The sequence below is a fragment of the Balaenoptera musculus genome, chromosome 9 (assembly GCF_009873245.2).
Source record: "Balaenoptera musculus isolate JJ_BM4_2016_0621 chromosome 9, mBalMus1.pri.v3, whole genome shotgun sequence".
NCBI lineage: Eukaryota > Metazoa > Chordata > Mammalia > Artiodactyla > Balaenopteridae > Balaenoptera > Balaenoptera musculus.
This window is the reverse complement of record NC_045793.1, coordinates 42,208,527-42,232,637: the sequence shown is the minus strand read 5'-3', so window position 1 is coordinate 42,232,637 and position 24,111 is coordinate 42,208,527. Positions and strand designations below refer to the sequence as shown.

At 37.3% G+C, this 24,111-nt stretch overlaps 1 protein-coding gene across 4 annotated transcripts in view; it reads left to right on the top strand.

Moving 5' to 3' along the window:
• The window catches only part of ANLN (anillin actin binding protein), a 54,122-nt gene continuing 30,011 nt past the window's right edge, over positions 1-24,111 (top strand). For 2 of the 4 annotated variants that reach the window (XM_036864386.1, XM_036864384.1), the window contains exons 1-8: positions 1-238; positions 6,380-6,533; positions 8,538-8,861; positions 12,772-13,151; positions 14,318-14,546; positions 16,381-16,571; positions 16,843-16,950; positions 20,554-20,677. In XM_036864386.1, the coding sequence (XP_036720281.1) occupies positions 221-238; positions 6,380-6,533; positions 8,538-8,861; positions 12,772-13,151; positions 14,318-14,546; positions 16,381-16,571; positions 16,843-16,950; positions 20,554-20,677 (1,528 nt within the window). In that variant the 5' untranslated portion in view covers positions 1-220. The remainder of the gene's footprint in view (positions 239-6,379; positions 6,534-8,537; positions 8,862-12,771; positions 13,152-14,317; positions 14,547-16,380; positions 16,572-16,842; positions 16,951-20,553; positions 20,678-24,111) is intronic. The other 2 variants (XM_036864387.1, XM_036864385.1) reach the window with 1 other exon arrangement.

The window sequence follows — 24,111 nt, the reverse complement described above, 5'->3', positions numbered from 1 at the left end:
GGCTCCCGGCGCTGAAATTCAAATTTGAACCGCCGCTGAAGGCCGAGTGTGACACTGGAGGCTGTGGGGAAGAGGAGAGTAGGTTGGGAGAGTTCCCCTGCCCCGGACTTCTTGTTTTCTCCAAGTGACACACTGAGCCGGCACTCACTTCTTTTCTTTTTCCGAATTTGAACCACCACCGTTTCGGTCGTCTCGCAATCGACACGCGAAGCCCCGGGCGATGGACCCGTTTACCGAGGTGAGAAAACTTGCGGGCAGAGCCAGCCATGACCCCTCTCGGCCCCCACCTTCCCTTCCCACCTTCTGTCTACCTCCGGGCCCACCGGGCGGAGAGCGCGTGCGCGCGCGTGCGCAGAGTGTGCGTGCGGGTGTCGGACTGGGGAAGCCAGGAGGGGGGCCGCTGGTTCCCTCTGTTCTGCGGCTGCAGTTCTTCTGCGGTTTTCTTGTTCTTATCCTGCAGATGAAGCTCTGGGGGGGAAAGCTTTGAGTCTGTCCTCAGTAGCAGTAGTGAAAACACTTCCTGTCAGCCCCGGTTATTATGTGCCCCTCTGGAGTGGATCCCTGTCCCTTGCGAGGGTGAGGTGGGGGCCTGACCAAAAGATCCCGCTGGAAGTAAAAGCCGGGGTAACTTGCGAGGTGGAGTCGGGTGTCCGAGTGACTCAGTGCTGTGTGTGCAGCCGCCGCCCGGAAATGGGATGGAATGTGATTTGCAGGGTTCGTGTGGCCCGCAGAGGAGCCGTGCATTTAAGGATGCTGTGAACGAAATGACAGCAAAACGTTAAAATAAGCCGGTGCCTGAAACCATTGCATCCGTTCTTATAAAGTCAGTAGTTCCTTCAGATTCTATTGCTCAGCTAACTAGCAAAGAAGATTCATACCTGAGATTGATACAAATTGAAAGGAAACAGTGTTAGCCGAATACGTACAAACCAAAATTAATAGCCCACGATTTAAAAAAAAAATAGTAAAGAAATAAACCTTTTTGGGTATGTTTATGGAGCATACCATTACAGCAATACTTCACTCATCTTTTGTTCTTTGGAAATTAAATATGGATTAATTACATCGTTATTGTGTCGATTATTTGTCTAGCTTTGGCTTCTTGTTGACAATGTACTTTGACACACTCAGGAATTTCCACTCCCTTTTCTTCCAGGACAGTTCCTCATTTTTTAGGTTGTTGTGCAAGTTTCAACTCAAAAAGTAACAGTTGTTGCAAAGTGAGCCTAAAAATGTCTCTGCAGTAGATTGAAAAATTGAATGGAGAGTGGTAATACTTTTTTTTTTTGAGATGTACTTACAATCCTAAGATACTAAAAGTTTCAACAATTAGAGTTTACTTGTGTTCAAACACAACAGTGTTTATTTTTGTTTACAAATTCTCAATCATCTCTGGGGGAAAACACATCAATTCGTTAACCTTAAATATTCTAACAGAAAAATCCTGAACACATTTTTGTATTAGCTGTAAAGAGTAGAGCTGGTCGTGCACTACATATTTTTCACTTACATTGAAGTTAAAAAGGATACATTATGTTCCAACTTAGAATAGGATTCCTTAAAATATTAGCCCTATGTGTTCTGAATATTTTCATTCTCCTAGGTAACTGACAGGACAAAGCATTTTGAAAGTTGGCTGAAAATTGTACTATGTTTTACTTAAAAATGTTATTCTGAAGCTAGTACAAATCTCAGCTGAAAGAAACTTTTCTTTAAAAGAAACTTTTCATTTTAGAGTGTGCTCAGAAATATGTATGGTTTATGTTATGAAAAGTTAGATCGGTTGCGGTTGGAATAAACAGCTTTGACATCTTTTCCTTAGTTGGTAATGAGTGAACAATTTGAATTGGTTCCAAAGATTAGGTGCTTAATTATAGCATTCATAATATTTTTGCACAATGAAACTAACTGGTACAGTTCCTTCTCTGAAAAAAAAATTGGAAGTCAGTTAAAATGACTGTCTCAACCAGAGTTCCTTATCAGAACCGTGGAACAGGGAAAATTATTTGAGAGAACTGTTTTCTCAGTTTTCCCAAGGGTGATTCTTAACCAGACCACCCTACAGGCATAGGAGAGATGTTAATTCATTACATTAATGCCAGGGCGTTAGGGATTAATCCTCTTGGTAACTCTAGTTGAGAAAGGCTACAACTATCCTAAACTCTTGTTTCCTCAGACAAGGCTGTTGTGCAGTGGTTCTCCTCCCTGCTGTCACTCGTGCTGTCTGGCACACTGTCCTCTCCCTGCCGCTTCTGCCTGGCAAACTCTGTTTCAACCTGCAGCTCACAGTTTGATTCCCCTTCTTCAGAGGGGAGATCACCTTTCACAGTACCCATCTCACTTGCATTTATTTACCCGTTGAACATGTCTTCTGTTAGAATGTAAGCTTCTTGAAGGTAGGACTGTTGTTTCCTATTCAGGGAGATGTTTCCCTAACATCAAGCACATCCAATAATGTTCTGCCGAATTGATAAGGAAGAGAGCCATTCAGTGCAAATTATTTTACAGGCAAATAATTATATACAACAGTAACTGTTCGGACATTTTAGCAATATTGTTTTCTCTATTGTAGAAAATTTCAAATATAATGCCTCCACCACCCAGCAACACGTGGCCATATTGTTTTACTGTATCCCCTTCTAATCCCTCCCACTGAATTATTTGGAAGCAAATTCTAGAGATCATATAATTTTATATGTAAGTTCTTAAGTATTTATCACTGAACACTAAAGACTTAAAAAAAATCATAATGCTACTATCACACCTAAAAAATCAACAGCAGTTCCTTAATATCATCAAACATTGTAAATGTTCAGTTTTCCTTAAGTGTCTCATGTTTTTGCAGTTTGTTTGAATCAGCATCTAGACAGGGTCCACAGGACCATGTCTTCCTAATGTTCTTCATGGACCAACCAGAGATGAAGAATCCATCTTGATTTATGGATGAACAAGCAGTTAAGGCACATGTTTATTATTATGATCAGCAGATAGTATTAAAAAAGTTATAGTGATTGTATGAATTTGGTTAGTTTTGCTGATGATAAGTTCTTTAAAAGAGCAATTGGATTTAGTCAAAAGATAGTTTATAGCAAAGTAGTTAAGAGTCCAGACTCCGGAACCTGGTTCTGAATCTTGGCTTGCCACTGTTTTTTTTTTATTTTTTAATTTTTTTGATTTTTGTCCACGTTGGGTCTTTTGTTGCTGTGCGCTGGCTTTCTCTAGTTGCAGCCAGTGGTGGCTTCTCTTGTTGCGGAGCACGGGCTCTAGGCACACGGGCTTAGTAGTTGTGGCTCGCGGGCTCAGTAGTTGTGGCTCGTGGGCTTAGTTGCTGTGGCATATGGGATCTTCCCGGACCAGGGCTCGAACCTGTGTCCCCTGCATTGGCAGATGAATTCTTGACCACTGCGCCACCAGGGAAGTCCCTGCCTTGACACTTCTTAACTGTGTGACCTGTGGCTTGTTATTTAACCCCTGCCTGAGTTTCTTCATCTGTAAAACAGTAGTAAAAACAGAATTTTACCAAATCATATTTTGAAGATGAAATGAGTTAGTGCGTGCAGACACTGAAAGTACTTTATATTAAGTCCTGTATAAGCATTAGTGATTGTTGTAATTGTTGTTAGGTGGATTTAAAACCATCAACTTACTACTTATGATGTCAGTATTAGCCTCTTAGTGTGGAGATCTGCTCACGAGTGATGGTCATCCCACTCCAAGACTAGCACAGAGAAACGCAGAGCTAGGTGTGCCAAGTCAGAGCTTTCTATGTAGGAACCTTAAAAGAGAAAAAGCTACAATTAAAATACATAAAGCATCTTTTCTTGTGATATAAATAGACATACATGCTATCACTGTTTTGGATAGAGTTTCTCTAATTTTCCAGAATTAAGCGAAATCTCTGTGATGACCTGGGAAAGAATGCTGCTACAGCATTTTGAAAATAATAAGTTAATTGTTATTGAGTCTACTTTGTTTAAGAAGGCAAGAAAATCAGTGATATCTCCTAGAAAAAATTTCTGTCAGAAATAGTTTGAGGGATATGGGGCAGAAATTGCTTTAGGACTATATGCTTCAGTTATCTTAGATTCATCCATGTGGAATACCTTCCTGATTATGTTAGTAATTGCAGTGTATTTTTTTTTAATGCCTCTGTTATTTGAAGAAGGAGGTGTGATATTTGAAGGAATGTACCTTATAAATAAAAGATCCCTTAAATTCCTGTTACATTTTTATAAGGAAGGGTGACTTACATTTATTGAGCTGTTGAGTTTATGTATTTTAGATACATCATTTCTTTACATTAATAATCTTTGGTACTTATTAGTTTTATTTTACAGATTAGGGAACTTTTTTGCTTATCTACTTTAATATGTTTTAATCTTGAAATTTTTGAAACTAATGTAGCAAAAGAACACTTGTGTATATTTGAATGGCAAAACCACATTCTTCTGTGACCCATTGCTCATAGTAACCGAAGATATACTGACTCATAAGTATTCTAACTGACCAGAATGGAATGTGGGCGTGTCCATGAATGAATATAGTTAGTCTAGTTTTGTATCTTGGGAGTGATATATTTTATTGTGGGAGAAATTATCAGACATATATGAATTTGTGTAATACTGTCACTTTTGAGTTTGTTGAAGACTTTTATTTAAAGGGTGAAGGTCTTATGTTTTGGAAGGCATTTGGCTCATAAATTACGCTTTCAGTGACATAGCATTTAGGTTTAGTGTTACTTCTTTCAATGAGAAATCATTCCTAAGTAGAGAGTTGTGCCTTCTTCCAAATTTAGCTCATGCTTCTTTTGCATACTCAGAAGGATTAAAAAAATTATTACTCTGTTTTAATTAAGCAATTAAAAAGGTCAGATGGAGTTTAATTCCTTACTCTGCACTAACTGCTGTATCTGTGTTTGCAGGGCAGTGTGTAAACTCCAGCCAGTAATCTGCATGCCTCCTTCGGTTGTGTTCATTTGAAGGAGAATGAATTGTTTTACAGGGTCAAGTGTTTGCTATACTACACTGATTTGAATAGGAGCATACATTGGGGTTAGAAAAGAGTAGTATTCACGATTCTATGGAATGGCTAAGATTTCAACTTAAAACTGTTTTATTGTACATTGATATTTAATTAAATAAAACATAAGATTATTTAGGCTTATTTATTTTTCTCTTAGGAAGTGTCTTATGTCTTCAAAGGACTATTATGCCAGTTATCTCTTGCCATCACACCAAATCTTAGTGGTTGTATTAGTTTTGCTGCTACAACAAATTATTACAAATTTACTGGCTTAACATCACACATATTTATTATCTTCTGTAGGTCAGAAGTCTGATAGGTTTTGCTGAGTTCAGATCAAGGTGTTAGCAGGATTGTGTTCCTTTTGGACGCTCTAGGGAGAATCTGTTTCCTCGCCTTTTCCAGCTATAGAGGCCACCTGCATTTTTTGGCCTGTGGCTTCCCTTGTCACATCTTCTCTGACTCTGAGCTTCTGGGCCTCTCTTCCCTCATAAGGACAATTGCCCTTTTGAGGCCCACCCAGAAAATCCAGGATAATCTCTCCATCTCAAGGTCATTAATTTAATCATGTCAGCAAAGTCTCTTTTGCCATGTAAGGTAACATATTCACAGGTTCATGGGATTAGGACAATGAACAACTTTGGGGGACCATTATTCTGCCTACCATAGTGGTTAAAACAACCACCACGTTATTTTCCATGATTCAGTGGCTTAGCATTTGGGCTCAGCTGGGCTGGGCTTCTGGTGTCCCCTGCAGTTGTATAGGAGTCTGCAGTGACATACAAATTATCTGGGACTGGATGGTCTAAAATAGCCTTCCTCTCAGGTCTGGTGGTTGATGCTGGCTGTCAGCTGGGCCATGTGTCTAGCAGGCTTAACCTGGGCTTCTTCATGTGGAGGCAGTGTTCCAAGAGAGTGAGAGCAGAAACTGCAAGACCTCTTGAGGCCTGGGACTGGAAGTCACATACACAGTGTCACTTCTGCTGCGTTTTAATGGTCAAAGTGAATCATAAGGCCATCCCAATTCAAATAGCTTTTGATGGAAGCAGAAAAAAATTTGTGGCCATTTAAAATCTCATACAACTAACTTAACACATTTTACTCCCCCTGCTAAATAGATAAATAAATAGTACTGCTAAAGTACTCTATTGATTACTTTAATGTTCATATTACATCTGTAATTAAATTTTGACATGGGGGTGTTCATTTGGTGAATCTTGACTTAATTACTTAGGATTTCACTTTTGAAATGTATTTAACTGTTATCGTACATGATGGCAATTAGTGATTTTAGAAGATACCTGAAGTTTTCTGAACCTTTGACGAAACTTGTGTTTTAACGCTCTGATATACGTAGAAACTGCTTGAACGAACCCGTGCCAGACGCGAGAATCTTCAGAGGAAAATGGCTGAGCGGCCCACCCCAGCAGCAAGGTCTGCGACTCAAGCCAAGCGACTCAGGGAGCCGCTTTCAGAAGCAAGTAACCAGCAACCCCTGTCTGGTGGTGAAGGTAAAAGGCTTTGTGGGGAACAGTAAACTTTGCATTTTTTAAAAGGAGATAAGCGCCAAGCATTTTATTGTTCATGCAGAAGAACCAAGGTCTTTGGGAGACAGATGGCATAGCCTCTGGGAGAAAGATCAGCCTTTTGTATTCCAGGCCTATTATATTAGGCCTAGAACCTATCAGGCCAGAGCAGAATTTCTAACAAATATTTCAGATTAACTGGTTGAACTTTATTTTCCTCATTCCAAAATTATCCTTAAAACCTCTCAGGGAAGAATAATAAAGGAGCACTGGGGCACTTATACTGCCATGGTATAGAGTTTATCTACCCCAACAGGTGCCAGCACAGCTGACCACCAGGTTCAGACGTGTCTGTGGCGTGAGCAGGGCAACAAAAGGCAGACCTGCCTGCAAATGCTTGTAATTTAATGAGCCTTTTCATCCTCTGTCTGCTGAACCATCTCTCTCAGGCTGGGCACAAAGTACAGGTTGTTAATCTACAGAACTGGTGAAATTAAACAGAAACAAAATTAAGTAACCTCCCTCCCCACCCCCAACAAACCCACACGCACCTGGAAGCTTGTCTTCTTCTTTCCTAAATCCTGGCATCCTCAGCCTGCGTCAGTCAGCTGGCTTAATCTTTTCCAAGCATTTGGAATAATCTGGAGATGATCATTTCCCTTAGTGTAAATTTAAAATACATATAGAAAAAGAGTATTACAGAGGGCAAAACCAATACTACAAAAGAGATGAGGGCATAGTGCTGGTTCTCATTATTTTGTGAGCTAACCATAGAAGGAGAATTTATTTTTGTGTGTTAATACATTCTGAAGGGAGGGAATGCCATATATATTACATAGGAAATAGAGACCTGGCTCCAGTCCAGGATCTCTTCATTGTGGCATGGGTTTATGCAATCAAATATTGAGTACTATGTACTTGAAAACTAGTGGTTGGAACTGTGTTTTGATGCTTAAATCGAAAGATTTACTGTTATAAGTAATGTAAACTCGAAGAATTCTTTACTCCCAGATAGTGAAGCATGTTAAATAGGAACACGTCCAAAAAATGACTAGATAAGTTCATTGAAAATATACCCTTAAATGAGTTGCAGAAGACTGGAAAGGTTCATGATGTACATTTAATTAGACTGATGTTTATGAGGGCAATCATGACTTCCCACTAATCATGCTTTGGTTACTACCAGAACAAGAACACTTGGTTAGACAGCCAATGAAACTGACCTCTTCTGGAATTTACATTCCTACCTTTTAAAGTATTAGTTTTCCAGGAGATATATTAAAACTCATTCTTGGGTAAAAATTATATGCCTTGTGTTTGAATAGCTCCTTTTTCTTTTAGGACTTTTAAATTTATTTTATAGGTGTTCGTGGAAGTTTAAAATGTAAAATGTTGTTAAACACTTGTGCCAATGAATTTGTTTGGTATTGACCAGATAATTCAGTCATTTTTTGGTTCTCTGCCTCCTAAACCTCAAGCCAGGTGCCCTTCTACCCTTGTTTACTATTGTTCTTGAAAGATTGTTTTTAAAAGCAGAAAGCTTGTGTCTACCCTTAGCTCAGCTATGTCACTTTAAGCAGGTAACTTGATTTCTCTGGGCCTGATTTTTCTTATTTAAAAGTGTGGTGATTGGGCTGTATGATCTTTAAAATCCCTTAGAACATTTGCTTATTCTGTGTGTGTGCACTTTTTATTTACTAGTGTCTTAAGACCACATAGAATATTATGCATATATCTTGAGGATGTTATTTGAAGATTTTTTTCATTAAGGTTTTTTAAACCATAAATTATATGTTTGTTTAAAGAGAAATATATCAGATTTCTAATTTACCGAAAGAAAGTAGAATTTTACGTATTTCTTGTTGTGAGTAAAATCATTTAAAGGAACAGAGAGACAGTGTTTTATTAATTTGTACCTACTGTAAGTTTTTCATGCTGTGAGGAATTACAGAATTTTTATTTTTTATTTTTTTGTCCTTTTTAATCTAGAGAAATCTTGCACAAAACCATCACCATCAAAAAAACGCTGTTCTGACAACACTGAAGTAGAGGTTTCCAACTTGGAAAATGAAAAACCGGTTGAGTCAGCTTCTGCAAAACCTTGTTCTCCGAGTCCTATGTCTCCTCAGGCGCAGCCACAAGCGCCACAAGTGCCAGCTGGTGTCAGTGATTCCGTAGCCGCCCCGGCATCGCTGCTGGGAGTGAGGAGAGGGCTAAACTCAAGATTGGAAGGAACTGCAGCCTCCTCAGTCAAAACACGAATGCAAAAGCTGGCTGAGCAGCGGCGTCACTGGGATAATGATGATGTGACAGGTATAAACTATGTGAATGTGTGAATGGTGTGGTCCTTAAATCTGTGTCAGTACAATTCAACTTGGTATGTTGAAAATTTTATGTATCAGTTAACACATGAAAGGTAAATGCTTTTGATCTATATCCTGAGTATCCATTGCTCGCAAATGGTTTGTATATCAGTATATATTTATCAGTTGGTTGTGTTCTCATTGAAGTAGATGACGATGAGGTTCTTAGACTGGTTCACAAAACCCTGATCTTGTAACAGAACCATCTTATATTTGCAATAAAAACAGGAGAGTATAAACTATACTCTTGGCATTATCAGCATTGCTGCCCTTCAGCTCTGTGTTCAAGAAATCCTATTTCATGGTTTCGCTAATTAAATAAACTTGAGTGACTAAGGTATGCAATGCTGTTCAATAGGGGAGAAAGAAAACTTCAGAAAACATTTATCGAGCACCTGCAAAGCATGTTTTCATGCAAAAGATGCCGGAGACAGATAAAGTGACCTGATCTTTGCCTTTCATGGGCCCATAATCTGATGGAGAGCTTATCTCCTACCTCGTTACAAAAAAAGCCTTGGGATGACTTACAAAAATACCTATATTAAAAATGGGAAAAATGAGGAAATCAAGGTGAAGAGAAGGAAAAACAAAGTGAAGGGTAAAGTTAGTTTATTAAATACAGGCCTTAAGGTCCTCCTCACTTGCTAGAGATGGTTCTGAACTTGCTAGCAGCCAATGCAGAGAGATGAAATGCTATCAATTACATGACTAATGTTTATAAAAAAAAAAAAGAAAAACAGAGTCGTGGTTGGCACTAAGACCTAAGAGAACTTTCTTCCCTGGGTCCTAAAGATAACTGTGGGAGCTAGTGAAGGTGTAAGGTTTCTCAAGGTAGGCAGATAGCTGGCTCCAGGCTCAGTTCAGTAAATGCAGTTCTAAAGTGAGCCAGCACAGTGCAGGTAGACAGCTCGGTGACAACTGGGCCTTACCCGAGGAAGCGTTCCTCAGGCTTTGGCTTTCAGCCCAGCTCCTATGTATCAGACCACTGGATTGGAATCTCAGGAGTGCGGTGGAGCCCTGGGGTGTGCTTTTTATCCCTTCCTTCCTTCCTTCCTTCCTTCCTTCCTTCCTTCCTCCCTCCCTCGCTCCCTCCCTCCCTTTCTTCCTTCCTTCCTTTCTCTTTTTTTAAAGCTCTGTAGGTAATTCTGACACATAGCCAGAATTAAGACCAAGTGATCTGAGGAAATGGATGGGCTACGTATATTTCAGGCAGTCTTCCATAAATATCAATTCTTTTAACTGAAATTTTGATAAGTATTGGATAGAAAAACATTTAAGATTATCCCTTCTGGCAGTGATGATCATCTCAAGAGCAAACACTTACTGTGTGAAATGCTAGGCGTTCTAAATATTTTAAAATTCTAATGTAATATAGCATTTAATTCTTACAACAATCTTATGACATGCATACTACTTTTTCTTCATGTTGTAGAAGAGGAGACTGGGTTCAGAGAGACTAAGACGCCTGCCCACAGTCAGCAGCAGCTAAAATTCAAACCCCAGTTGTCTGACTCTAGGGCTCAACTTTTATGACCTGCCCGATGTTTATGGGCGTGTTAACAGGGTGCTGGTAGTCCACATTGTAAATTATAAATATTTATTTTAGTAGTGGGTGGGGTTAACCATGCTTCTTTATAACGTCTGAGGAGGCTAACCAGTAAATGTGCCTCAATAGAAGAATGTTCCATTTCTGTTTTGTAGGAAATATCTATGGGCAGAGGAGTGGAGATTTTCCTTTTAAAAAAAAGAAAGAGTGTTGTGATTTAGTGCATGATCAAGAATACGACCAAGGCCCTAAACATTCTAGAGAAGGAAGCTTTGCAGCAGTGATTTCGAATATGTTGAAAGCAAATGTTCACAAATGCCCCCCTCGGCCTTGAAAATAAATCTCATTAAGGCACCATAGCCTGTCTAATTTTAAGCATTGAAACTTATGAATAAAGTGTTTGTGATGAATGATTTAGTGAGTACTATACAGGACTGTGGGTATAGCCAATTAAAGGTTTGAGGGATTATTCTAAAATATAATTTATCTGAAGGCTTTCTTTCTGACAAAGAATAGTTAGAGGAGCTAGAGGTCTATTAAGCCCATTCCTAAAACATAACAGTAAAACTGTCGTCTACTTAGAAGACAGTGCTTATTCTAAAGAAAATGATGAAGGTATGCAAAAAGGTATTGTAGGGAGGGTGGTGGTCAGGAAATCTTTTCTGGAGGAGGCAGAGATAACTAACCTGGACTTTGAGGGGCAGCTGGCTTCAGACAGTAGAGATATTCTAGGCAAAAACAACAGAATGGATGAAAAGCACAGAGGAACCGTGAGCATACTGTGTGTATAAAGAGTAGGTATTCTGGTATATAGTTCATGTGGTAGAAAAGCAAGAGATAAATTTGAAGAAAGCAGCAGGGTCCAGAGCATTTGGAATTTAACCAGGAGGTGATGGAGAGGAACTGAGAGAGTTTAAGTAGGCAAATGTTTTAGAAAGATCACTCTGGCATCAGAATTGAGGAGGGATTGACGAGGGCAGAGATTCCAAGCAGGAACACCAGTTAGAAGGCCAGTGCTGTGATTCAGGCATAATGATGACAGCCTGTGAAAGTGAAGAGGAGGCTGGATTTGAGAGATTTAGGAGATAGAATCTGTGGGACTTAATGCCTGCGTGGTGGATGGTAAGGGAGAAGGGAGGAAGAGGCACGATGAGGAGGAAATGTGTTGGGGGCAGTTTCAACTTCAGATATATTATTTGGGGTGTCCATGGGATAGTCAAATGGAGGTAGCTGGTAGTTAGAAGGAGACCACGGAGGACAGGCCGCAGAGACAGAACTAATAGAGGATGATGTCACGTGGAAGTACAAGGCCCGCAAAGTGTGTGGGCATCTGGTGAAAATAGCAAAAGCAACTTCAGGGCAGTGGTGTAGGCAGAAGGCAGGTTGAAGGGAGTTGAGTGGTGAGTGAATACAGTGCAGGGAAAGAAGGACATTACCTAAAAGGGGGTATACATTGATGAGAGGATGTTTGGTTTTAGCTTTAAGATGAGAGAGACTTGAGCTTATTTATGTGTAGAAAAAAATGTTTGTAGAAAGGAAGAAGAGGTTATTTGGAGCAAGATCCCTGAGGTTTTGGGGGAGTAGAATTGAGAATTCAGACAGAATTATAAGCCTTGGACAGCAGGAGGGCTATCTGTTCCATTGACTGAATTTTTGGAACAGAAAGTGCCATGAACTTTGACTGCCCTATATACTCTTTATGCATACAGGCCTTCGTAAGTTAAGTATTGCTTATTTGAGATTTATCTCCAAATGAAGTAACTGTGCAGAAAAACATTTTAGTCTAACCCTGTGCTATCCAATACCATAACCACTAGCCATATGTAGCTTTTAAACTTAAATTAATTAAAATGAAATGAAGTTTCTTATTGCTCTTACCACAATTCAAATGCTCACTAGCCATATGTGGCTAGTTGTTACTGTATTAGACACCATGGATATAGAACATCTCCATCACTGCAGAAAGTTCTGTTGTACAGCACTGGTCTAATACATTTTTAAAACAAATATGTTGAATATGTAATCTTAAATTGTGCAGTGTTATCACATCATAAATTAATCCTAAAAATATAACCTAAATCTATGGTGTCTTATAGATTCATAATCCATCAAATAATTGAAAAGAATAGGTGTAACAAAGTGTTCTTTTTTTTTTTCTTTTTTTAAATTTGGATTAAGTATCTGATTTGAAAATATATTTCAAATTTAAGCAGTTTGGTAGTTTCATGCATATGAGAAAAGCTTTTTTTTTTGAGTGATCCCTTTATTACACACACATATAACTCATGAATTTTAACTTTTAAAACATTTTCAGATGATATACACGAAAGCTCACCCATCTCAGCAATGCCATCAGAGGCTACCTCCCCTCCCAAACCATCCCTTTCAGAGGCCTCAGCAACTCCAGTTGGCAGAAAGGGCCGTCTAGCCAACCTTGCTGCAACTATTTGCTCCTGGGAAGATGATGTAAAAAACTCATCTGCAAAGCAAAACAGTGTACAAGAACAGCCTGGTACCACTTGTTTATCCAAATTTTCCTCTGCAAGTGGAGCATCTGCTAGGATCAATAGCAGCAGTGTTAAGCAGGAAGCTACATGCTGTTCCCAAAGGGATGGCGATGCCTCTTTGAATAAAGCCTCATCCTCTAGCGCTGTGGGTGCATCTTTGATTAATGTTGCAATTTCCAGCTCTGGGGTAAGTAAATATAATTTTGGTCTTTGGAAACCTTTTTTGTTGTTGTTATGAGTAATAATTTATATATATGTGTAGGTATGCATTTTATAACATATATAGGATGTTTATATGTATTTTTAGAGTATTTCATAGAAAGTAAAAATCATAAATTTGGTATTCTGTCCCAAGATAAATGAGCAATTGACAACTAAATTACACTAATTTAATGTAACTCCAAAGTATATACTATGGAATGGTGGAACCTCTTCTTAGTCATCAGGGAGAGCCTGAAAATTACTTTCTCTATTAGAATGCTCTATGTATGTGTATAAATACAAGAAAGACATCAAGTATCTCTGAAAACTAGTAGCAGTAGTTACCTCTAGAAGGCAATTGTCAAGGGTGGGCATGATACCTTTACTGTATATTGTTTTGAAATGTTTGAAAGATTACCTTGCCCATGTGTTATCTCAACGGTTTTTAAAAAAATATGAAAAAACCAAAACAGAAAAAAATGTTGTGTTTCTGAGCATTGTCTTTAAGTGTAGAACCAGGTTTTGGAATTAGACAGACCTGCATTCAATCCCAGCCCTTCCACATAATTAGAAGTGTGGCTTTGGAGAGTTACTTAATCTTGCAAAACTTTAGTTTTCCATTTGTAAATTGGGAAAGAAAGGGTTTGGGAGGATTAAATGAGATAATGTGCATAAAGCACTTAGTATGGTGCTTGGCACATAGTAAATACTTAATAACTTATAGTTCACCTTCAAGTACATGATACTATTTTGTCAAGTTAATATTGATTTAATTAAAATGCAAATATATAGGTAATTTGACCTAATACAGTTAACATTTATAAAGGTACTAGTGTGATAATATAAAAGAAATTGTTTTTTAAAATAGTGAGTGACCCTATCCCTCGTAGTAAATTACCCATCAGTATATTATGCAGACTAAACTACATATTATAATTTGAATAATGGCATTTTCTAAGTTAATTTTTTTCAAACCTTTCAAATTGGTTTGATCTATTAGAGAGTAAGATACTTTTTTTCATGAGTTTACATAAAGGCTACCGAGCATATAGGATTTGAGTTGGTTTTTTTATAGGATTTGAGTGCTTTTTATAGAACTACCTTTAGATATTGTGAATGTTGTTATTTACCCTAAGTATTATCATGTTGCAGAAAGCTACTTCTTCCCCAGTGAAATCTTCTACTACATCCATCACCAGTGCTAAAAATTGTGAGGTACAAAATCCTGAACTACTTCAAAAAACCTCTGTTAGTCCTCTTAAAACAGAGGTGTCAAAATCAACGGAGAGGTCAACTGTATCCAGGACAGTTCGGCCCAAGGAAGAATTAAACAGAGAAATTTGTCTGCCATCTCAACCTAAGGACAAATCTACAACACCAGGTAACATATTTTTAAAAAAATTTAAAGTACTGCTGACTATTTTCAGTGTGTCTGTTCTTAGCATTTTAAATATCCAATTGCTCATGGTACAGTGTTGGTTTGCCAGGGCAAATGCCCGAACGTATCAAGTGAGACTTAATTCAAAGTCAGCTTTAATTGATTGAATGAATGTTCATTAATGTAGACTAGCCCAGTTACTGGTCAAAGTGTTTAACTTGTTACATTTTAACAGTTTAAACATGCTTTTTTCTAGAAAGACCTAGATACTTTCTTCTATACTTTTTGATGCAGACAAAGCATATACAACTGGAAATCACATTTTAAGGATATAATGGAGAAGCGTTCTTATAACCAAGCGTGCAAAGCAGTGCTTCTCAAACTTCACTATGAAAGCACCCGTAGTAGCACAGGGAAGGGAATATGTATACAAATGACTCCACTCCCATTTAATTTATATGTGTGTATATTGTATGTGAATGTATACATATGAAGATTCAATTTTACTATGGTAAACTGATGCTCCAGGAAGTCCATATTTATCTTGTGGTGACTTACACCTTCTGGTATACCCCCGCGTGCTATTGGTTGAGAAACGTAGGACTAAAAAAATATGGTTCAAATATAGTGTCCTTTGAGCTATATTCTTTTTCATTAGAATTGCTTTCGGAAAGACTGTGTTAATTCTACATTTTAACTTCTTAAAAATACAATCGCTCCAGAAATAATAGTTCATCATAAAAGAGAAGTAGTCAGAGAGATGAGAGTGGGGAATCCATTAGTTATGGGGTGAGTAGAAACCAGCAGTCAGTTTCCAGATGAGCCAAAATGAGAATTGGAGACAATAGCAAAAGCCCCACGTGAAATTAGACTATGACTCCCTGTTTTCTAAAGACTTACGGCATAGATAAGAACGACATAAGGGGCATTGTTGGGAATTCCCTGGTGGTATTGTGGTTAGGACTCGGCGCTTTCACTGCTGGTCATGGGTCAAATTCTGCCCTTCACCTGTTTTTGCAAATAAAGTTTTATTGGAACACAACCATGCCCATTTACTGTCTGTGGCTGCTTTCATGCTTCAGTGCAGGGTTGAGTAGTTGTGACAATGGCCATATGGCCTGCAAAGCCCCAAATATTTACTCTTTGGCTGTTTATGGTAAAATGTTTGCCAGTTAATGATATAGGTAACCTCCTTTTATGTAGTGCAACCCTAGCATTCTTATAATGGAGGTGATATGTATCCCATTTGTTCTATTTTAAATGTATCTCATACTATTTTAGATGAGTACTGTTTTAAGACTTTATAAAACCAAGACATCCTTTGATAAAGTAAATTATCCCTAATTATTATTTTTGAAAGAGAAAAAGGATTTAATCACTGGATTTTCATGTTAGACTTCCTAAAAGCAAGAGAATAAATTGGGCTGTAGAAATATTAGTAGTTGGGTTATCATGGCCAGGATACTTGGTTGTTAGGGTATATTATTAATGCACATACAGTCAATTTCCAATCATCTAGGTTCTGATTATTTAGTTTAAGGGTTTTCTAATCCCTACTGTCCTCTTACTCTACTTTTTAAAAATTCTTCTTCTTGTTTTTTTTAAAGAATTAAATCCTGTAAAACAAATTTTAGGACATGGAGTTAAATAGTGTGGTAAAAAAACTTATTTTTTTTAAGTTTTTTGAACTATTTTCTTTCTGTTTACTTTCTGAATGAATATTCCTAGTAGAATCAAAGCATTTTGGAGCTGAACTGGATTTTAGAACTTTTCCCATAGAAATCATAATTGTTACTTATTCTAAACAGCCTCCCAAAAATGTGTGTATTATCTTTAGGAGGAGCAGGAATTAAGCCTTTCCTGGAACGCTTTGGAGAGCGTTGTCAAGAGCACAGCAAAGAAAGTCCAGCTCGTAGCACACCCCATAGAACTCCCATTATCACTCCAAATACAAAGGCCATACAAGAAAGATTATTCAAGCGAAACGCATCTTCGTCTACTACTCATTTAGCGCAACAGCTCAAGCAGGTATGGCTTACTGCTTTTAACATTATTCATTACATGGTATGAGCATAGAACCTAGAAGTCAAACTATGAATTCTGACTCCAGTCTTTTTGACTGGAGATAAATAGCATCTTGATTCTCTGTATCACTTGTTTCAAATTAGAAATATTATTGTCCTATATTCTGTGTGTATTGTGAATTTAATCTGAAAACTGAGGACAAGGTTAGTAGAATTTGAATATTATTAAACATACTTTTGGCTCTTGTGTAAAATAGAGCTTTTGATGGTTTTAGGAACGTCAAAAAGAACTAGCATGTCTTCGTGGCCGATTTGACAAGGGCAGTTTATGGAGTGCAGAAAAAGGCGAAAACTCAAGAAGCAAACAACTAGAAACCAAACAGGTAATGTAAACAAGAAATGTAAAAGTGAACTTGTTACTAAGGTAGTGCTGGAATTTAACTTGTGGTTCTGTATTGTAAAATAATTCTTTATATACTGTCTTGTTCCAATAAACTATGCAGCTTTCTATTCATAAACTCCTTAAATGGTCATACCAACTTTGCTTGTTCCAATTAACTATGCAGCTTTCCATTCATAAACTCCTTAAATGTTCATACCAACTTTGCTTTTCTCTTGTGATATTTTGCCATTTAATGGAACTTTTAACCATGTTTACTGATGACCTACTTAAAATCAAATTTAAAAGGTATTCTCATCATTCAATTGATTTCAGATTCCTTTTAACATTCTATTTAGATGCTGGTTTTCAAATATTTCTCAGAATCTACTTTTCTCATTAATGATTATATATCTCTCCCCAAATACCATACTTTTAGACTATCTGTAATTCTTTCAGTCACCAAATACCTCCCAGATTTCTCTTTACTCATATTACTTCTGGTCAAATTTCATTGATAAGCCTTCAACAAAAATCCCTACTGTGTTAACTATCTTCTGTTTCATCTACATGCCTACTGTGTACAAAATACTGTGTTAGGAGATATACATACATATATATATATATATATATATATATATATACACACACACACATTTTACTTTCAGTTTTATTGAGATATAATTGACATACAACACTGTAAAAGTTTAATGATTTGACTTACATACATTATGAAATGATTACCACAATAAGTTTAGTGAACCTCCATCATCTCATAGATACAAAATTAAAGAAATAGAAAAAAACATATTTTCTTGTGATGTGAACTCTTAGGATTTACTCTCATAACATACTGCAGTGTTAATTATGTTAATCAGGTTGTACATTATATCTCTAGTACTTATTCATCTCATAACTGGAAGTTTATACCTTTTGACCACTTTCATCCAATTCCCCCTTCCCCTACCCCCTCCTTTGGTAACCACAAAGCTGATCATTTTTTCTATGAGTTAGTTTGTTTGTTTTTGAAGTATAATTGACCTATACCACTATGTTAGTTCTGGTTGCACAGTACAGTGATTTGATGTTTCTATACATTACAAAATGATCACTACAATAAGTCTAGTTACCATCTGTCACCGTACGAAGATATTACATTATTATTCCCAGTGCTGTACCTTTCATCCCTGTGATTCATTTATTTTATAGCTGGAAGTTTGTACCTCTTAATTTTCCTGTGTTAGGATATATTTTTAAGCTAAAAATAATAGAACTATATTTAACGTGGTTACCAGTAGAAATAGAATAATACATTTATCCTTTATTCTTTGAGAAGGATCTATTTGATTTTGTTTTTTTTTATCAGCTCCCTTGCTTAACAAATCATGTTTCTCAAGGTCCTGATCTCAACCATTTTTTTTGTCTCACTTGTCCTGGAACATCTCTTTCCCATCCTCATATCTAGCTTCAGTCAATCACAGAAATGCTGATAATGCTTGGCTATTCTGCCCTCACCTCTCTCCTGAACTCTAATTGAGCTTTGGTTGGCTGGCAGAGCTTTCTATGCTTTGCTGGAATATCTTCCCCATGTAGTCTCTGTCTTCACTTAGGGCTTTACTCTATACTTCATCATCTAAAACAATCTGGCAGTACCTCCTTGGCTCCTTCCTCTTGTTACTATGTCTTCCCACCCGCTGGCCTCTAGCACATGCACACACACATCCAGTGATACATTTTCTAAGTATGTCACCAAGCTTCCTTATCTTGTGTATTTTCCTCTGCCATTGCCTTAATCATTACCATAGCTTTGTGTGAACACCCTGCTTTTAGTCTGGCTTCTCTCCAGTCCATCTAACCCACTGCTGCTAGAAAAATATTTCTAAAAGGCAGATAGGCATGTATTCCCTTGCTTAAAATCCTGGAGAGCTCCCCATAGCTAACATCAGAAAAATGTCTAAAGTGCTTGGCTTGATATCTAGAATCATTCAGAAATCTGTCTTCTCTTCCCTGCTCCTCCACATATGTGCTTCAGTCCTGCCATGCAGACTATTTGTAGTCTCTCAAATGTACCCATATTTTCAAATCTCTTTGTCTTTGCCTTGCTAGTCTCTCTGGATGAAATATCTCTGTGGTGAGCTCCTGCTTCATTAAGAATAGGTTAAATTTTAATTCCCTCTGGAAGTTTTTACTTGGCCCTTTTCCCAGTCCCCCTCCAGCTTTTTTGGGCCCATGTCATCCTGTTTTTACCTCACTGGAATATTTATCTTCCTATAATTGTTTTAACTTTGTTTTTCACCACTGTCTATGAGAGCCTTATTCATCTCTGTCTGTGTTCTCAGTGCTTGACTCGCAGTAGGAGCACAGTAAATTTGTCTTTGGAAGAAAGAACGAATGGGCTAATCCTTCCCATCGGCATAGAGCAAGCTATTATCTGTGATCTTAAAACAAAAACAACTCTTTTGATCTCCTATTCCCCTCCCTTTCTTTGCCTCCTTTTCATCCAGCCTCTTCCAAAAGGGTGTCTCTACTTGTATCTTCCAGTTTTTCTCTTCCCTTCTCTCTTGATCTCTCCAGTCAGGCGTTCACCACTACCCTTATCAAATTCACCGGCGATCTTCAGTAATCAGTTTTCAGGTGTTTAACTTGACCTATTATTAGCAGCATTTGACATTGTGAATCACTCTCTTCTGTTTGAAGCACCTTCTTCACTTGGTTGCCGGTAGGTCATAGTCTCATGGTTTTCCTTCTACATCTCTGGAAAATAAAAAGCAACCGTTCTTAAATGATTTTTTTTTGTTAAATGATTCCTGATAAACCTGTGGAATCCCTCCCCAGACAGTTGCACATATACATGTAACGAAAATTCTGAACACAATAATGGGGAGTTCAGGGGTCTCCCCACCTCAGAACTCATCTGTGGTACCTACAGAAAGAGTAGCCTAAAAGATGGGAGGGAAAAGCAATTGAGTATGGTATAACTGAAGTCAGGGGAAGAAAGAGACTTTCAGAAGGGAGGAGTGGTTGGTATTGCCAAGTGTTTGTTGTCAGACGAGGACTGGACTGAGACCACTGGGTTTTGAAATAAGGAGCTTGTTGTGACTTGGCAGAGCCTTTTAATGAAGTGGTGAGGGTAGAATGCAGGTAGTAGTGGGTGAAGAGCAGAGTCCAGGCGTATAGGCAGTCCTCAGAAGTTTGGTTCTAAAGGGAAGGGAGCAAGGAGGTGGTGGCTAGAAAGGGATGAGGAAGTGGCATGTGGTTTTGCTTGTATTTGTTTTGGTCTTTCTGAGGAGACAATTATTTTTTCCCAATATGTGGCTTTCACCTGAATTGGTTTATCTAAAGCTGAACTCTGATGTGGATTTTCATTCTCTCTTGCCTACTGGTCTCTAAAAAAGATTTTACATACTATGAATTACCAAGAATGTGAACTAGCACCGAGGCCTTTTGTGTTCTAAACATGGCTGGACCCTTTCACATTCATTATCTGTTTTGTTCTGAGGAAGCTTATATAGAACAATGACTCTTACTTATTTCATTTAATAACATGTAAAAAGACAAAATTTATAGTTTTGAGAGATAAAGTTTATCTCTTCATTTGCTTTTGCAGGAAATTCACTGTCAGAACACTCCCCTCAGGAAACAAGTTGGTCCAAATACCCCGTCACTTCCAGTAACAGAAAAGGTGGCAGAAAATCAGACACCAGCAAAACCTTCTAGTATAGAACCTACGGGTAAGCGTTTTCTATTTCTACTTCACTTAAAATGTAGATTTCAGTCTACCATAGTTTTGGAAATTGGACTGGAAAGCAGAAATGCTGTTCTAGTGTAAAAAGACAGATTCATTTCTTCATTTCCACTTACCTTTTCATTTCTGGCCATGCAATATCCTTCTTCCTTAAGTTATCTTTCCAGAGTGAGAATGCATACACTTGATGAGAGTGTAAATTACTATAGTATTTTTTGGAGAAAAATTCAGTAATATCTATTGAATTGTAAAGTGTGTGTGCTCTGCAAGTGTTTCTGTAAGTTGAATTCTTAGAACTAGTGTGCATAGGTGTATGTACAAATATATTAATTGTAGCACCATTTGTAATAGTAATAAGATTTAAATGACCTAAATGCACATCAGTAGAAGACTGTAAATAAATTGTGCTAAATCCATGTAATCAAGTATTATGTAGCTGCTTAAAATGAATAAGGTAGCTTTGTATGTAATGACATTTAATATATCATAGGCAGTTAAATTAAAAAAAAACAATAGTGGTAAAAATACATATTACTGAAATTCGCCATCTTAACAGTTTTTAAGTGTACAATTCAGTAGTGTTAAGTATATTCACACTGTTGAGGAACAGATCTCTGAAACTTTCATTTGGTAAAACTGAAACTCTATACCCATTAAACAACAACTCCCCTTTTCCCCCTCCTGAGCCTCTGGTCACCAGCATTCTACATTCTGTTTCTATGAATTTGACTACCTCATATAGATTAGATACCTCATATAAATGCAATAATATAGTATTTGTCTTTTTGTGGCTAGCATATTTAATTTAGCATAATGTCCCAGGGTTCATCCATGTTGACATGTCAGGACTACCTTCCTTTTTAAAGCTGAGTAATATTTCATTGTGTAGATATACCATATTTTGTTTATCCATTATCCATTGATGGACATGTGGGTTGCTTCCACCTTTTGGCTATTGTGGATAGTGCTATTATGAACATGGGTATGCAAATATCTCTTCGAGACCCTGCTTTCAATTCTTTTGGCTGTATACCCAGAAGTAGGATTACTTGATCATGCAGTAGTTCTATTTTTAATATTTTGAGGAACTATTATGCTGGTTTCCATAGTGGTCACACTATTTACATTGTCACCAACAGTGCACAAGCATTCTAATTTCTCCACACCCTCATCAACACTTGTTATTTTTTGTTTTCTTGACAGTAGCTATCCTAATATGTATGAGTTATTAGCTCGTTGTGATTTTGATTTGCATTTCTCCTATGATTGGAAATGTTGAGCATCTTTTCGCATGCTTGTTGGCCATTTGTATATCATCTTTGGAGAAGTGTCTGTTCATGTCCTTTGCCCATTTTTAAATCAGGTTGATTTTTTGTTATTGAGTTGTAGGAGTTCTTATATTCTGAATATTAACCCCTTGTCAAATATATGATTTGCAAATATTTTCTCACATTCAGTAGGTTGATACACAAAACTTTTTTTTTAAATTGAGGTATAGTTGATTGACAATATTATATTAGTTTGAGGTGTACAACATAATGATTAAACATTTTTATAGATTATACTCCATTTTAGTTATCATAAAATATTTTCCATGTGCTGGACAATATATCCTTGAAACTTACTTATTTTATACATAGTGGTTTGTACCTCTTAATCCCCTACTCCTACCTTGCCCCCTCTCCCACAGAAGTTTTTAAGTTTGATGTAGTCCCATTTGTCTATTTTTGCTTTTGTTGCCTGCTTTGTGTTATACCCAGGAAATCATCACCAAACCCAATGTCATGAAGCTTTCTTTCTCTCTCTGTTTTCTTCTGGGAGTTTTATAGTTTTGAGTCTTACATTATGTCTTTAATCCATTTTGAATTGATTTTTGTATATGACGTCAGATAAAGGTCCAACTTAATTCTTTGCATGTAAATATCCAGTTTTCCCTACATCATTTGTCCTTTCCCCATTGAATTATCTTGGCAGCCTTGTTAAAGATCATTTGACCATATATGTGAAGTTTTATTTCTGGCCTCTCTCTTCTTTTCCATTGGTCTATATGTCTATCTTTATGCTAATATCATACTATATTGATTATTATAGCTTTGTAATATGTTTTGAAATCAGGAAATGTCAGTCTTCTAACTTTGTTCTCTTTCAAAATTGTTTTGGATATTCAGGGTCTCTTGAAGTTCCATATGAATTTTAGGACAGACTTTCTATTTCTCCAAAAAGTGCTATTGGGATTTTGATAAGAATTGCATTGAATCTGCAGATTGCTTTGGGTAGTATTGATATCTTAACAGTATTAAGTCTTCCAATTCATGAACATGGGATGTCTTTCCATATATTTGTGTTTTTTTAAATGTCTTTCCGCAATATTTTGTACTTTTCAGTATACAAGTCTATCACCTCCTTGGTAAGGTTTATTCCTAAGTATTTTATTCTGTTTCATGCTATTGTAAATGGAATTGTTTTCTTAATTTGCTCTTCAGATTGTCCATTGTTAGTATATAGAAATGTAACTGGTTTTTTTGTGTTGATTTTGTATTTTGCATCTTTGCTGAATTTGTATATTATTCTAACAGGTTTTTTTGTGTGGAATCTTTAGAGTTTTCTATATATAAGATCATGTTATCTGTGAACAGAGATAATTTTACTTCTTTTAAAATTTGGATTCTTTTAATTTATTTTTCTTGCCTATTGCTCTGACTAGGACTTTTAAAAAGCTATGTTGACTAGAAATGGTGAGAGTGGGCTTACCTCTAGCTTGTCTTGTTCCTGATCTTAGAGGAAAAGCTTTCAATCTTTTACCATTAAGTATAATGTTAGCTGTGGGCTTCTCATATATGGTCTTTATTATGTTGAAGTAGTGTTTTTCTATTGCTAGTTAAGTGTTTTTATTGACACTTTTTAAAAAGTGAAAAACAAAATGCAGAACAGCGTGTATAGTATGATCACACTATTTACAATAGCCAGGACATGGAAGCAACCTAAGTGTCCATTGACAGATGAATGGATAAAGAAGATGTGACACATATATACAATGGAATATTACTCAGCCATAAAAAGAAACGAAAATGAGTTATTTGTAGTGAGGTGGATGGACCTAGAGTTTGTCATCCAGAGTGAAGTAAGTCAGAAAGAGAAAAACAAATACCATATGCTAACACATACATATGGAATCTAAAAAAAAAAAAAAAAGGTTCTGATGAACCTAGGGACAGGACAGGAATAAAGATGCAGGTGTAGAGAATGGACTTGGGGAGGGGGAAGGGTGAGCTGGGACGAAGTGAGAGAGTGGCATGGACATATATACACTACCAAATGTAAAATAGATAGCTAGTGGGAAGCAGCACATAGCATAGGGAGATCAGCTTGGTGCTTTGTGACCACCTAGAGGGGTGGGATAGGGAGGGTTGGGGGGAGAAG